The sequence below is a fragment of the Rhagoletis zephyria genome, unplaced genomic scaffold, assembly GCF_001687245.7.
Source record: "Rhagoletis zephyria isolate East Lansing unplaced genomic scaffold, Rhagoletis_zephyria_1.1 Rzeph_scaffold_11201, whole genome shotgun sequence".
Taxonomy (NCBI): Eukaryota; Metazoa; Arthropoda; class Insecta; order Diptera; family Tephritidae; genus Rhagoletis; species Rhagoletis zephyria.
Window position 1 is genome coordinate 1 of NW_016168278.1, and position 13,075 is coordinate 13,075.

A 13,075-nucleotide genomic window follows, 5' to 3' on the forward strand; every position below is an offset into this window, starting at 1 on the left:
TAACCGTACTAGCAAAATGCTCAACTTCCTTAGCAGGTATGAAAAGTATGATTGTTGGCGCTTATTTGCGCAGCTTACCTTGATCCGCCACATTAATGACGCCGTCCTGCGCCACCGAAATGGCCGAAATCGCCTGAAAGCGAGCATTCGACGATAGCAAGGTCTCCGCGTTGCTCAAAGTGCCATCATCATTCATGGCGCCGCCCATGCCGTTTGCTGCAGCTGTTGTTTTGGCGCCCAGCAATATTGTTGTGGTTGTCGTTGGTCCAGTTGACATTAAATTACCACCGGCCACGATGCCCGCCAGTCCACTGGGAGCGCCGACCGTGACACCGACACCGCCGCCGCTGCAAATGCAGGGAGCACCCACACCCACACCCACACCGCCAACGCCACCCGCACCGTTGCCCGCACCAGCACCATAGCCAGAGACAGCACCATTTCCGCTTCCGCCGCCATTGCCGTTGCCGTGTCCGTTGCTGCCAGCCGGCGTTGTTGGTGTGGTGGTACGTTTCGGATTCATTGTCGTTGAGTAGGCGCTACCAGCGACGCCGCTGCCGGTTGATGAAAGCGCCGAGGCCAGACCGGATGTTGAACTGTTGACAGTGTTGCCATTGGAGCAATCGCAGGTTAGTGAACTGTGAAAGAGAAGAGCAGAGCATAGGAGGGGTGTTGAGTACGGAGTTGGCAAACAAGCGAACTGATGAGTGCTTAGCTTAAAAAATGCAGTATGAATGAGCATGTGTGTGTGTGTGTGTATGTGCATTAGTAGGTGTGTGTGTGGTTGTGGAAAGAGAAATATGAGCCGACACAGTGACAGTGATGTACGAGCCATGGTCTCCGATTTCGCAAGTTGGCCACAACGACCGCGACGAACCACGCGCACTTGGCTGCATTGTTGCGCCCACCCACGGGAATGAGGCAGATGAGTTTGTTTTATTGCAGAGCAAACGCTGAAATGGTTATGAGCTGCTGCAGATGCGTCAACATGGTTTCTGGATTGGGGCTGGGTGCAACAAATGAACTCGGTACTTAATGACATCACGCGAGTAAATAAAGGAAGTTTTAGAGGTTGAGACCACCGAAACACCGCTCATATATCGCAGACGATTAGGGCGCTTAACAGCGCGCGCATCGGAAACTATGACAAGCTAACACAAGGTTATGTAGGAGAACAAACTAACCAGCGACAAGTGAAAATGATATCAGGGGGACGTGGCTCTAAAATGGGGTAGCAAAAACTGAAATTGTCCCCCACAGCAAGAATAAGCTCTGGCAAGAGAACAATGAGGCATGGAAAAAGGCAGAGCTCATCGCAAAAAGTAATGGCAGTATGCTCCGGCCAATGTGTGAGGAGCACGAGGAGTGATGTGCAATGAGTTCCTGGGTTATCAACAGAAAAGTATTCAGTGAAAAATTAACAACTTGACAAAACAGTTAGGCAAACAGCGACAGATTAAAAGGCGAACGAACGAAAGAACTAACCATCCAAACAACAAATGAGCCAGTATACGGCTAGGCTCTTTGCTACTCTGCTCTTTGCATATGCATTTGTTGCTGGCCGGCTGGGCCGCCGTTATGGTGGGGCCTTGGCTGGAGATGCTTGCAGCTGACAGCCATAAAGACTTGCAGATATGTATAAGCATCGCCAATACACTCGGCTTGACAATGCTGTCAGCTGTTGGTAATGACGCCGCTTTGTACGTCAGGGGAGGAGTGAAGGCGCATTTGCGCGAATTCCGAAAGATTGGATGTAGAGCGAAAATAAAAAAAATGCAATGGAGGAGCCGCAAGAAGCGCTGTGAATATTTAAAAGGATTGGTTTGAGGGAATCGCGTATAATATAACAGATATTTTTAGGTCGTTGGCATTCGATACCAATTTACTGGTTGGTCTTAGTGGGGAATGGAAAGTGTAGTCTCCTTAAATTTCATTCGTTTGTGAGATTTTAAATATGTTTAATCGAAGTGATATGACAAAAAATTTATGTGAGTTAAAGTGGAAATGTTAAAATGTCTTCAAAGTTTATTACGACTGTGTATATTATGGTGTGCTAAAAAGTTTTTCAAACTTACCCCAGACCCTCCTGCTTGCCAGCAAAGTAGCGCATATTTCCCGCTGTGTCCACCACTCGAATTGAATTTACCCGCCGTGAGTCGCTGTCTGCGATGTAGAGATCACCGAATGGCGAGAACGCCATTGCCAGCACTGTGCCCAGCACATTCTCCGACGTCTTGTTCGATTTGTCTTGACCATTGTTGTTGCAGTGCAGGGGCGTGCCAGCTACGACGCGAATCTTCATATCCGAAGTTAGGCGCAGCACCAGCCGGTCGTCGATAAAATGCAAAGAACCGTCGAGTGGACTGAGCGCCAGACCAGTGGGCCATTGAAGTTGTGCTTGGTTTGCCATTAGAGTGCCAGAGCAAGGCGCCGGACTCCAGTGGTTGTGGTGGCCATGATGCCCAATCAGTGTGTGTATGACTCCCTTGGGATCCACCGCTCGTATGTTGGTGCCATCAGCAATGTACATGGTGCGATCTGCGGCAATGGCCAGCCCCTTCGGATGCGAAAGACGAGCCTGCAACGCCGGGCCTCCGTCACCGCAATTGCCCTCATCACCGGGTATGCAACGCTGTCCGCTCCCTACAATGGGCTCACTGTTGATACTGGGGTCCTTCACTTTCTCTAAACGCAGCAGTCTTAGAATTTGGTGCCGCTCCGGATCGGATATATACAGGTGGCCATCTGCGGGCGACACTGCCAGGTAATACTGATAGGAAACCTGTGTGGCACTCAGTTGCAGTATTGTGTAGACTTTGCCATCAGGCGTGATGCGTCGCACCAAGTTGAAATCGCCCACGTACAGGCTGCCGTCTGGGCCGGACGCCAATGCGATGGGTGTGAGTAGCTTGGCGTCCTTGGCTATGCCGTTGCAGTGGTCGGGACAGTTCAGCGGACGTTGCAAGCCGGTGCCCATCACCACCTTCACGGTGCGAGGGTATTCCTTCATGTGAAGCGTACTGCCATCCCCCTTCTGTAATATGCCTTCGTGGAAATTGTAGTGGTGGTGTATGTCCAGACCCCAGCCCCCGATGTCTGAAATGTCGACGTCATAGCCCTGCAGCTTGGCGGTTTGCGTGATCCAAACTGGCATCTTGCAGGTCGAGTGCTGGTAGCCGACGGAAATGCGTGCAATGGTGACGCCGTAGACCTTCTGCCGATAGACATTGCGTTTGTTCCAGGCGAACGTGTGTATTAAGTTGGGATCGGCCTCATACGTCTTCACATGAAGTGCGCCCTCGATTTCCACGCCCACATGAACATGCGTCAGAGTCTTTGGTATCTTTTCCGCGGTGAGGCGCATGCGTACGATGCTCAAGTAGCCTGAGGCTTGCGAAGACTGATACGTGAGATGCAAGTCGAGCCAGGTATCTGTATTGATTCTTGTACGATCTGAAAGAGGAAAAGAATGTTAGTAAAATTGCAAAAGTAAATGTTCTTAGCTGCACCCAAGCACAGTGCAAGCCATTTATTTAATAAGGAAATTTTAATCGAAAGATGCCCAAGGAGCAAATCATTTAAGCCAAGTTCGCCGGCAACCCCATTTATGCTTTGCAGAAACGTATTTAGGAAGACACCCCCATTTACAAACGAGGGCTCTGGGAAAATTTAAAAGTGCTCTTAGTTTATTTTAATTTAATTAAAATACTCGGATGAGACAGCTGATGTCAGTGCCAGCAGCCAACAGCAAGCAGCCAGGGGACAGTATAAGGCGGGGGTCGATGAGGCGACGCCAGCATAGTGGCGAGTGTGGCTGTTTTTGTTATTTTTGTCGGCGCCTGGGCTGCTGTGCACTACCCTAAGCTCATCATAAATAATGCAAGGTCGAGCAGAAACTTTTCTCCATGCACTCGGCAGCTGTAGTCTTCACCAGTGTAACTGTAATGTTTATAATTTTTATATTGTTTTCTTTCCATTCGCAAGGAAAGCACACGGGTGGCTTCAAGTGCAAGAGAACTTAAAAAATAATCAAGCGTAGCTTAAGCTCAAACAGTGTGTAGCTGGGTCGCTACCAGGTGGATGAGGATGAAGATGTGGCCCGTAAGCAGTGGTGAGACAAGGCTACAAACCATAAACATTCATGGTAGCAGAGACAAGCTCATCCAGCTGCAGCCAAGTGGCGCATTGCTTGCAACGTGACAGTTTTACCAGAGCCGCGCCGCCACTACCTAATTAAGTTAGAGCAGCAAATTCTATTTAAATTGGTTAGCAGCGATAACCTCGTATCCCGACTGAGTGCACGGTGGTGGGCAGGAGGGGGAATTGACGCCAGCGATGTGGCGCTGGACTGTCTTTACTCACCTGCGTTTCGGCGAATATGACGCGCTTGCCCGGCATGGCGCCCACGCCGTTCGGCATCCAAGTGCTAATTAATTGAGGTTTCAGCTCCTCGTGGTCATGCTCCACGCATATTTTGTTCACATCGGCCTGTTCATCGGCGAAATGGTAGAGTATGGAGTTGAGGAAAGTGAGCGCTGGATTCATTGGAGCCACTCTGAAAGAAAACCGCAACATCAAATTTCGTAATTATTAAAATTAGATCCGGGCGATTCAATTAATCCTGCACTCGGGCAACCGAATGGCTGCCTGAAACTTACTTTATGCTGCGGCCATTGCTTTCGTCATCGTCGCTCAGCTGCATCTGCACGGGCGGCAACACCACAATTCGGTTCCATGGCACAAAGACGGTGCGCGTGAGCGGCCTGAAGGGAGAGCGCTGAAACTGCAACGTAACTGCACCGCCGCCATTTACGAGCACGTCAAACCTAGTTGGGAGAATAGAAGGAGAGCGAGGTGCAGGCAAATCAATGAAGTTCATTAATTAGCATCAAATTCGGCGTAAAATTACAGAAGAGCACAAGCAAGGCGACGCCAAGAACGCCAACAGCGCCAAAGTCTATTCAGATTACGTATACGCACCGCCCCTCGAAGGAGAATCGCACGCGAGCGACTCAGGTTGCCAAGACGCCGGCGAGTGGGCTTTAATTGAATATAAATAATGAAATTTCATGTTTTTCGCCGGAGTTATGAGCATGGCTACACATAAAGTTATCTATATATGTACCAAATATACAGACGTTAAATGGGTGTACAGTTACTGCACGTTTTAACGCTTTAATTTAAACATATTTTTTGGCAAAAAATCTCGATTTCTTACTTGCACGCCAGCTTCAATTTTTATTTTCCACTTACGTAGAATTAACTTGGAACTAAACTCCACTTTTGTTGGAAAAAAAAAATTTTCTTTATTTTTATAATTTTTTGTTGCTACAAAATATCGCGAAGTTTCTTTTGCACTGATAAAACAATGAAGTTACTCTTTTCCGCTGGGACTTTCTGGCCGTAGAGTGATGTTGAATTCTGTAATTAATAATAACTGCTCGAAGAAGCATTGATGAAATGAAGGAATGTGCCAAGCTGCCGTGCGCAAGGTGCGCAACTGTGCATCACAATGGTGTGGAATTACTTGAAGAAAAGTTATGAGTCTTAATTAAAAATCTTGCACCTTGTATTGGAAATAAAAAGGAAAAACACTGAAGGATAAAATCGAATCCCATGTTGATGCTTTTGCTGCGAGCTAGATTTGTAGTTAGTTTAATTAAAAACTGAGTTGTAAATGTGAAGTTCAAATACTTCAAATCTGTTTTATGTACAGCTCTTCAATCTTCAGGCGATAGTTTCATTAGTGGAATAAATGAAATCGATTCTTAATCGCACTCGGCAGCTCGGAAGTCGTCTTGCGGCGCATCTGCTAACTTTGATGGCTATTTGCTTAGCCCGAGTCGCGGCTATGACCGACAATCGATTGGCGCACACATATTACACATTGTATACGGTGCAAGCCTTCACATGTCCTGCTTGAACGACATTTTTCACTTTGGAACAATGAACACATATTATGCGATGTTATTTCGCTTCAAAGCCACAACACAAGCGCATAGCCAGCCGCCGCAGAGATTTTTCTACGTAACCACTTACGGGTTGGGCGCTTCTTTTTTGTTTTTGTTTTTTTGTCTCTTTGCTTTATCCACTACTTTTATGTGTTGTATATAATTTTGGTTCATTTTTTCTCCATTTTCTTTGCATTGTACGAAATCCAATTTCGTTGTCACATTTTCCGGCCACGAACCTTTCGTCCGGCTCTCGGTCACTTCGCTTCCCTCACCCAGCCAGACTGTTGTGTTTCAGATGCGATAGCAGCGACCACAGCGAACAGAGTGCGGTTATGTCCTTAGTTTGACCGCTGTCGTCGTCGTCGTCTACGTCCTCGTTGTTGTTATTGCACATTGTTGCTGCAGTTGTTGTAGCGCTTTTGCTAAGCGACAATGCTATCGAGAGTTTATCTCTTGCTGCCTCTGCGCGGGTGGGTGTGTGTGTGTGTGTGTGTGTGCATGTGTGCGTGGGTTTGTATGTAACATGCAATTGTGGTTTTGATTTTCCATCTTCAAAATGGTTGCTTGGACAAGCAATCGCAATCGGAATCGCAAAGCATACACACATACAAATGCACATATATATGTATGTACATTAGGGCAGAGTAATTTGTGTGAGTAAAATTTTGGAAGAAAGTGTATGGCAAATTTAAATTCCAGGATTCTAAGTAAAAATGGAGAACGAACGTTTTGATGACGTTTGATCCTCTCAATTTGCAAAAGAAAACTCAGCATATTGTATAAAGAAAACACAAAATTTTGTAAATGCAAAATAAATTTCATTCACAAGAAATTATAATACACTGATTTTTCTGTTGCAAATTGGGAGGGTCAAACGTCCTTTTTGGTATATAGTTTGTTCACCATTTTTGCTTTGAATCGAACGTAGAATTTGAATATGCCAAACACTTAATTCGAAGTTAAATTACCCTGCCCTAATGTACATATCTGTATATGTAAGCACTTAGATATAAAACAGCCGAGTGAAAAATATGTGCGGAAATGGTGCAATTTCCAGCGCAGGATAACAATATCGACCAAAAGACTAAAAGGACATTTCGTCAAAGTCGGGTGCACCTTAATGGCTTTAGCTGCCTTTTTTCATTTTACACAAAGCAAACTAATTCAGCAAATAGCTTCGGCATACAGATTCAAGCTCTGTGTTGTATGTTGACATTTGGAGAAAGATAATCTTGAGGAAATTGTAGAAAAGATTCATTTGGTCAGTACTGTGCGCGCTTGTGAATGTGCCATGATCGAGTGCTTGCCTCTACTAAAAATAAATTTACTTAAAATTACTTAAAATTAAATTTTTCATCATCAGAGGCATATGGAAAAATTTAGTGAGCAATTTGATTTACTTCGTTTAAAACAAACGACAAATCCTATCCTTCTGTTCTAATCGAGGCACGGAAGGAGGAGAATGAATTAGAAATATTTTTGCAGACTGATATTAAATTTATTTGTAAAAATATTTGGCGAAAAAAAGTAATAAAGTTCTCCTTCTTTTACGAAAAAAAGTTCAAGATGCAAAACCATGGCTTACAACCATGCAGAGGTCCGATAAATACTTTTTTATATAAATGGTCTTCTGCAATAACGGCACAACTCAAAACTGCATGTTTTTTAGTTACATATATATCGGATAAGGTTTATAAATGATGTTGGAACCCATCTGGAAGTTACGTGTCATCACTGATGTTAACTCTAACTTTGCAATTCTGTCGATCGAATCAGATCAAGGTCAGCTTTAATATCACCGATGACAGTTAGGTCTTAGGACCAGTTTTTCAGTGCGAGTTTAAACTTAGATTACGTAAATTGCGTTTTAATTGAACAGCTGGCTGGCATTTGATTGACTAATCTTAGTTTAAACCACAACCGTGCATTGAAAAACTGGCCCTTAGGTGGATTTTTATATCAGAATAACATTTTTGTGCAAATTGCATATAGAAGGTAGTGAATATAAGCCCTCGATATGCTTAGATGTTACCAATCCGACAGGGGCGCAGTTTTGCCATTGGTCACAAAACCGAAGTAGGCAACTCTTACTACTGAACAGTGGCACATGTCGCACATTTATTGTGGATATTGGCATAAGTCAAAAACTCGATATGTTAGTTATGCTTTTATGTGAAATATCGACATTTTTGGTTTTGTGCCGTTGTTCAGTAACACCACTGGAGTTATTTTCCTTTAGCTACTTAGGTGTTGTTACTTATTTCGTACTTTTTTAGTGAAATCTCACTAAATCTTTAGAAAAGTTATAACTTGAAAGCTTATAAATTTTCGCTACAAACCGACTGCAAATAATTTGGAATAAATAGTAACGTTCCAAGACACATTTTTGTTAAATTACGAAACGCAAATCCTTTAATTGGCTATACTGAAAAATATGGAATTTTGAGTGGTGTCCTTATTGCAGAAGACCATCGTTAGACATACATATGTACTGATCTCCCCTCTCATTGAGTTAATCAACTGTTAACTCACACTAAAATGGGTCGGTTAGATCTGTATTTTTGAGAAGCCCAACAACACAAATGCTAAGTGAAGAACTTTGCGGTGAGGAACCGAAGAAATCAAAATCCGAGGATTGAAGATAAGTATGTAAATATATGTATATAGAGGTATTATATTCAAAATCTGCTTTTAGCGATTTTTATAATAAAAGTACTTTCTGATGTTAGACTTTGTCTGAATTCTTCTTGTTAGAAGAATTAACTATTCAATTGTATTTATGGAAATTATCTTTTTCTGCTAAAGCGATAGAGTATAATCGATTGAGATGTCCACGATTTACCTTTCCCTGATTCCATATATACACATTTGATGTTGCCTTTTCTACCCGTAATTTTCAAGGGCAAGGAAAAAGCCCTTATTCCTCATAATATTAAAGCTTTAAACGTTCCATATTTAAATTGGGCGCCACTTGTATCTACTCACGTCGAGCGCACGTTGTTTTTTTATTCGCGACAATCGAAAGAAAATGCCGCCAGAAAACTTCAAAATGCATCTTGTGGTTCAATGTTACTACAACTCCTGAAAGTTTTTTGAGCTAAAAACTCGAAAGGAGAAAATAGTCAAAAGATTCAAAGTACAAATTATTCATATAATTGAAATTATAATGAAATTAGTTCATAGCTTTTCTACTTTTACTTGTAAAATAAACACTTCTAAAATAAATAAGGGTACTCATCTATTCGCGCAACTTCCATATTTGGGCAATTGGGCAACTTTGCGCAGTGTGTTTCATGAGGAAAATTTTATATTCTGTGCAATTTCAGACATTTAATTATTTGACAATGTTCAATTTATAAATTTGAACAATTTAAACTCGAATTTAAGAAAATATTTAAGTCTTACGAAAAAGCGTTGAGCATAAATCAAAATGAAATTAAACAAAATAGTTTATTGAGGGTTGCACATCACACTGCGCAAATTTGCGCGACAAACTTTCCACGCAAACTTGCCCTTTTTGTGCAAATAGCTTTCCATACAAATTTTGACATTTCATTTGCGAGGGTTTTAAATTGCACAGTTTGCCCAGTTTGCGAGAGTTCTGCGCTTTTAAATGAGTACCCTTAATGTGTTTTTTGATCATTTTTCGGTTTTTGTCGTTTTTGTCGTTTTTTAGTGTCTTATTTTGCCTTTTTGCGAATTTCAGTGCCTTTTTCTGCCTATTTGGTTATTTTATTTTTCTTTTTTTATATGGTTTTAGGTCCTAAAAATCCGTTCCCTGGTGATGACAGTTAAGTCCCAGACAAGTTCTAAGGCCAGAAATTAGTTTTTTGTGAAAATCGATGATAGGAGGTTTTCAATATATAGTAAGTCTTCGATAAGTAGGCAAATCATACAACATTTTGTTCTTTACAGGGTAATTATAAAATTTTATATAAACAAAAATACTTCCTCTGCGAGTTTCTTTTAAAAACTATTTTTATTGATGTAGTAGCGAAGTTATCAAAATCTATTAGGTCCTATATGATGTGAATTTTTAATGAAAACTACTTGGGGTCTTTCTAATCCACTGTCGGAAAATCGTTTGGAAGTGAAACAAGATTTTTTATTTGACTTGACTACAAAGTTTGGTAATTATTTTGTTTAGACTCTAAAATGGCAATTCAGTGCAATTCAACAAATTTACCTATTTAATTTGAAGCAAAAAATTCAAACTGAGCCGATGTGTTCTCCTGGTTTTCAGGCGAAAATCATTGAAAATTGCAAACAGATGGCAGATGTTTTTTTGCCTCTGGACTCTTATTTTTGTTATACACATATTTTTTGTCTGATTTATTTTTTCTTTGCACTTTCCACTTAACTGACGCCGCCAATGGTGCGGCAGTTGCACAGGAAATGGCTGAATTAACTCTCCGCTAAAAGCTATTTAATTAGATGGCAAACAGTGCTAGCAAAAAAGCAACGCACCCAGAAGCAAAAACAATTTGGCGTCCACCACAATTTGTGAGCGGTAGATTGTTTGCAGAAATGCGTAACGGCGCAATTAAAGGGATATGTGCCTAGGTGCTCTCGCTCGCTTCACTGAACCCGGGGCTTCCAGCATCACAGCTACCTGTTTATTTCCGGTACATATGTACATGTATTGTCTGTCCCCAATGGTAGTTTTGTTTTGGCGTTGTTGAGTATTTATAAATGCAATTTCTACCTCTGCTTGTTGTTGCTTTTCGAAAACTTATTGTTCCATTTGCTGGAGCTTTTGTTGCTGCCGCCGGAGCGTCCCTATTGTTCTTTTTTGAGCTTTTTGGTGTATTTTGGCAATTAGTGCTTCCTTTTCAATGCTGGGCGCGCGTAGCCGTGTTTTTGCATTGGTGCCTCGGAAACGAGTTTCGGGTGTCGGTGCGTGGGAGTGGCTGCATATTCCATATTGTTGAAATAGTGGCAGCCGTTCGAAAGGACTGCAGCAGCGCGGCAAGTGATGACTATGTACTATGTATTTTCGCAGTTGATGACGCTTGGAAGAGAGCACAATAGTAAGTATTGATAAATACATAAATATGTACGTCAAAATACTGTTGATAGCCGCACGTTAAAGGACAGTGTGAACATTGTTTGTTGACCGGGAATGCCCTCATTCAGTTTCATATATATATATATGTATGTATTTACTGTGCTTACAAATTTCAATATCGATTTTCGATTAACTCGGAAAGCGGTGCCAGCAGATTGCAAGACTGATTTTTGCCCGGAAAAAAAAATATTTAAAAAAATTTATGGCTGATTGCCATTTGCAATCTGGCAAAAAAAAAATGTAAATAAATTTAAATGTAATTCGCCATGTTCACTGTGACTACATATTTCCAACTGTCCTTCGCAGGCGCGTACACAACTGCACCCACATACATATGGACATACATGTGTATGTACATAAATGCTTGTTCGTGAGCTTTTCATTAAAATTAAGTTGAAGTGTAAAGTGTTGCAGTTACATTGCCAACAGCCATTACAACAATAAAATAATTTGCGGCAACACTTGCAAATTTTAGTTTCGTTTTTGTTGTTTAAGAACTTGAATGCTTAATTTGCAATTGACCCAAATATCGGAGCTGATGGGATGGAAGCTCACGCACCCAACCATCGTAAATTCGAATAAGGATATAAGTACTTTGAGGAAACATATGCATACAAACCTTTAAAAGTACGAAATCGATATACATACATATGTATGTATATAAATATGTACGATATGTGTAGATATATTCGAGTGCATTTATTGGATACATGAAAGTAGAGCAAAAAGTTTGCAGCCGAACAAGAGCGCGTACAAAATATGAAATGGAACTTCTAAAGCAGGGGAACTCAAAAAATCTTCAAAAAGAAACGTTATGTTATATATGTAAGTATATTTTCCCTGAATGTTATGTAAAAGTATCTAAATACTTAGCTGTGCTTCGAATTAAAAGACTTGACTTGACTTAAAAATTATATATCTGGCAAATGAGCAGCGAGTGCATGAAAGTTGGAGAACTATAGATTTTTGATTTTTAACATGGTACAATAATTACCGGTATTGTCTTCCCAGAGAGTTTTGCTTCACATCGAAATTAGTGCTCCCTTATTTTCATTTTGACGCAGTTCAATGTTGATTCTTTTACTTTTAGTTGGCTTTGCTTTTTGTTTTCGCTCAATTTAATTTTTATAATTTTTCAAAACAAAGGAAAAAACGTTTGAAATGAAATGAGCCATACAAATTTTGAATTTATTTACTAAGCAAATGTTTTTTCGGCTTTTGAAAATTAAATAAGTTCTCCGCATGAAGGTTCGTTAAAAAAAAAGTACGTGTACATAAATATATGGTATATTGGGTATGGAAATATCCCTTTTCCCTAGCTGTAAACCTTTTACTGTGGACAACAATGACGTTTTTCAAATAAGGCAAATCGGAATATGCGCTCTCTGCTAAGACAATACCTGTAATAACTGTACCATGATTTCTTAAAGCGCAGTTACCCAAGGACGTAAAAACTGAGAACGTGTCAGCAGACACGATCTATATTATGGGATCTGCGTGTTAACAAAAACTCACCACCGCATGACCGTGGCGTAGACGTTGCTTCTCTCTCTTTCTATCAACAGCATACTTGATATCTTTCTACGTACTTCTACGCTACGTACACATTCGTGCGTAACCGCACTCTTAGATAATTTCTAAGTGCAAAGAGAGCCGTGAGAGAATCACGCTGCCATTTCATTTTTTTAATAAAATCCCTACAAATATGCCACACATATACAAATTTTTGTATAAATGTTATTCATCTGGCAATCGAAAAACAAACTTTCAAATAAAGCCAGAAAATAAAACAAAAACAATCACAATTTGATACAATACAATTTTCTGGTAATTTTGTATCCATTTTCAATTAAACGTTTACAATTTTTCTTATAAAAATACTACAAGTGCTGAGAATCAAAACAAGGAGAAAAGGTAATAGGCGACACGCTGAGTAGTCGCTTCTCAGTTTCTAGGTAAGGGAACGTACCCATACTACGTGACCCGTTCAGGGGGGGGAGGGGGATCTTCCAAATACCACACTTGGTCACAGTGGGGGGCGGGGGGCTTAGGT

At 41.2% G+C, this 13,075-nt stretch overlaps 2 protein-coding genes across 2 annotated transcripts; both read right to left on the reverse strand.

Moving 5' to 3' along the window:
• Window positions 1–61: 61 nt before the first annotated feature.
• On the reverse strand, window positions 62–3,415 carry LOC108376910 (teneurin-a-like). The gene is made up of 2 exons (XM_017633173.1): window positions 2,076–3,415; window positions 62–638 (listed from the first exon to the last, which is right to left on the reverse strand). Exons 1-2 carry the CDS (start codon window positions 3,362–3,364, stop codon window positions 62–64), a joined length of 1,866 nt encoding a protein of 621 aa, XP_017488662.1. The 5' UTR covers window positions 3,365–3,415.
• Window positions 3,366–6,933, reverse strand: LOC108376909 (teneurin-a-like). Its single transcript, XM_017633172.1, has 3 exons — window positions 4,659–6,933; window positions 4,363–4,555; window positions 3,366–3,453 (listed from the first exon to the last, which is right to left on the reverse strand). Exons 1-3 carry the CDS (start codon window positions 4,877–4,879, stop codon window positions 3,376–3,378), a joined length of 492 nt encoding a protein of 163 aa, XP_017488661.1. The 5' UTR covers window positions 4,880–6,933; the 3' UTR covers window positions 3,366–3,375.
• Window positions 6,934–13,075: the final 6,142 nt, after the last annotated feature.

Bases quoted from the DNA above. Each gene is read 5' to 3' on its own strand.
- LOC108376910 (XM_017633173.1), bottom strand. From the start codon at position 3,364: ATGCGCCTCACCGCGGAAAAGATACCAAAGACTCTGACGCATGTTCAT. The intron at 639-2,075 runs GTAAGTTTGAAA...TCTCTTTCACAG, and splicing joins GGCAAGCAGGAGGGTCTGGG to TTCACTAACCTGCGATTGCT.
- LOC108376909 (XM_017633172.1), bottom strand. From the start codon at position 4,879: ATGAACTTCATTGATTTGCCTGCACCTCGCTCTCCTTCTATTCTCCCA. The intron at 4,556-4,658 runs GTAAGTTTCAGG...GTTTTCTTTCAG, and splicing joins AGCAATGGCCGCAGCATAAA to AGTGGCTCCAATGAATCCAG. The intron at 3,454-4,362 runs GTGAGTAAAGAC...TTCCTCTTTCAG, and splicing joins TCATATTCGCCGAAACGCAG to ATCGTACAAGAATCAATACA.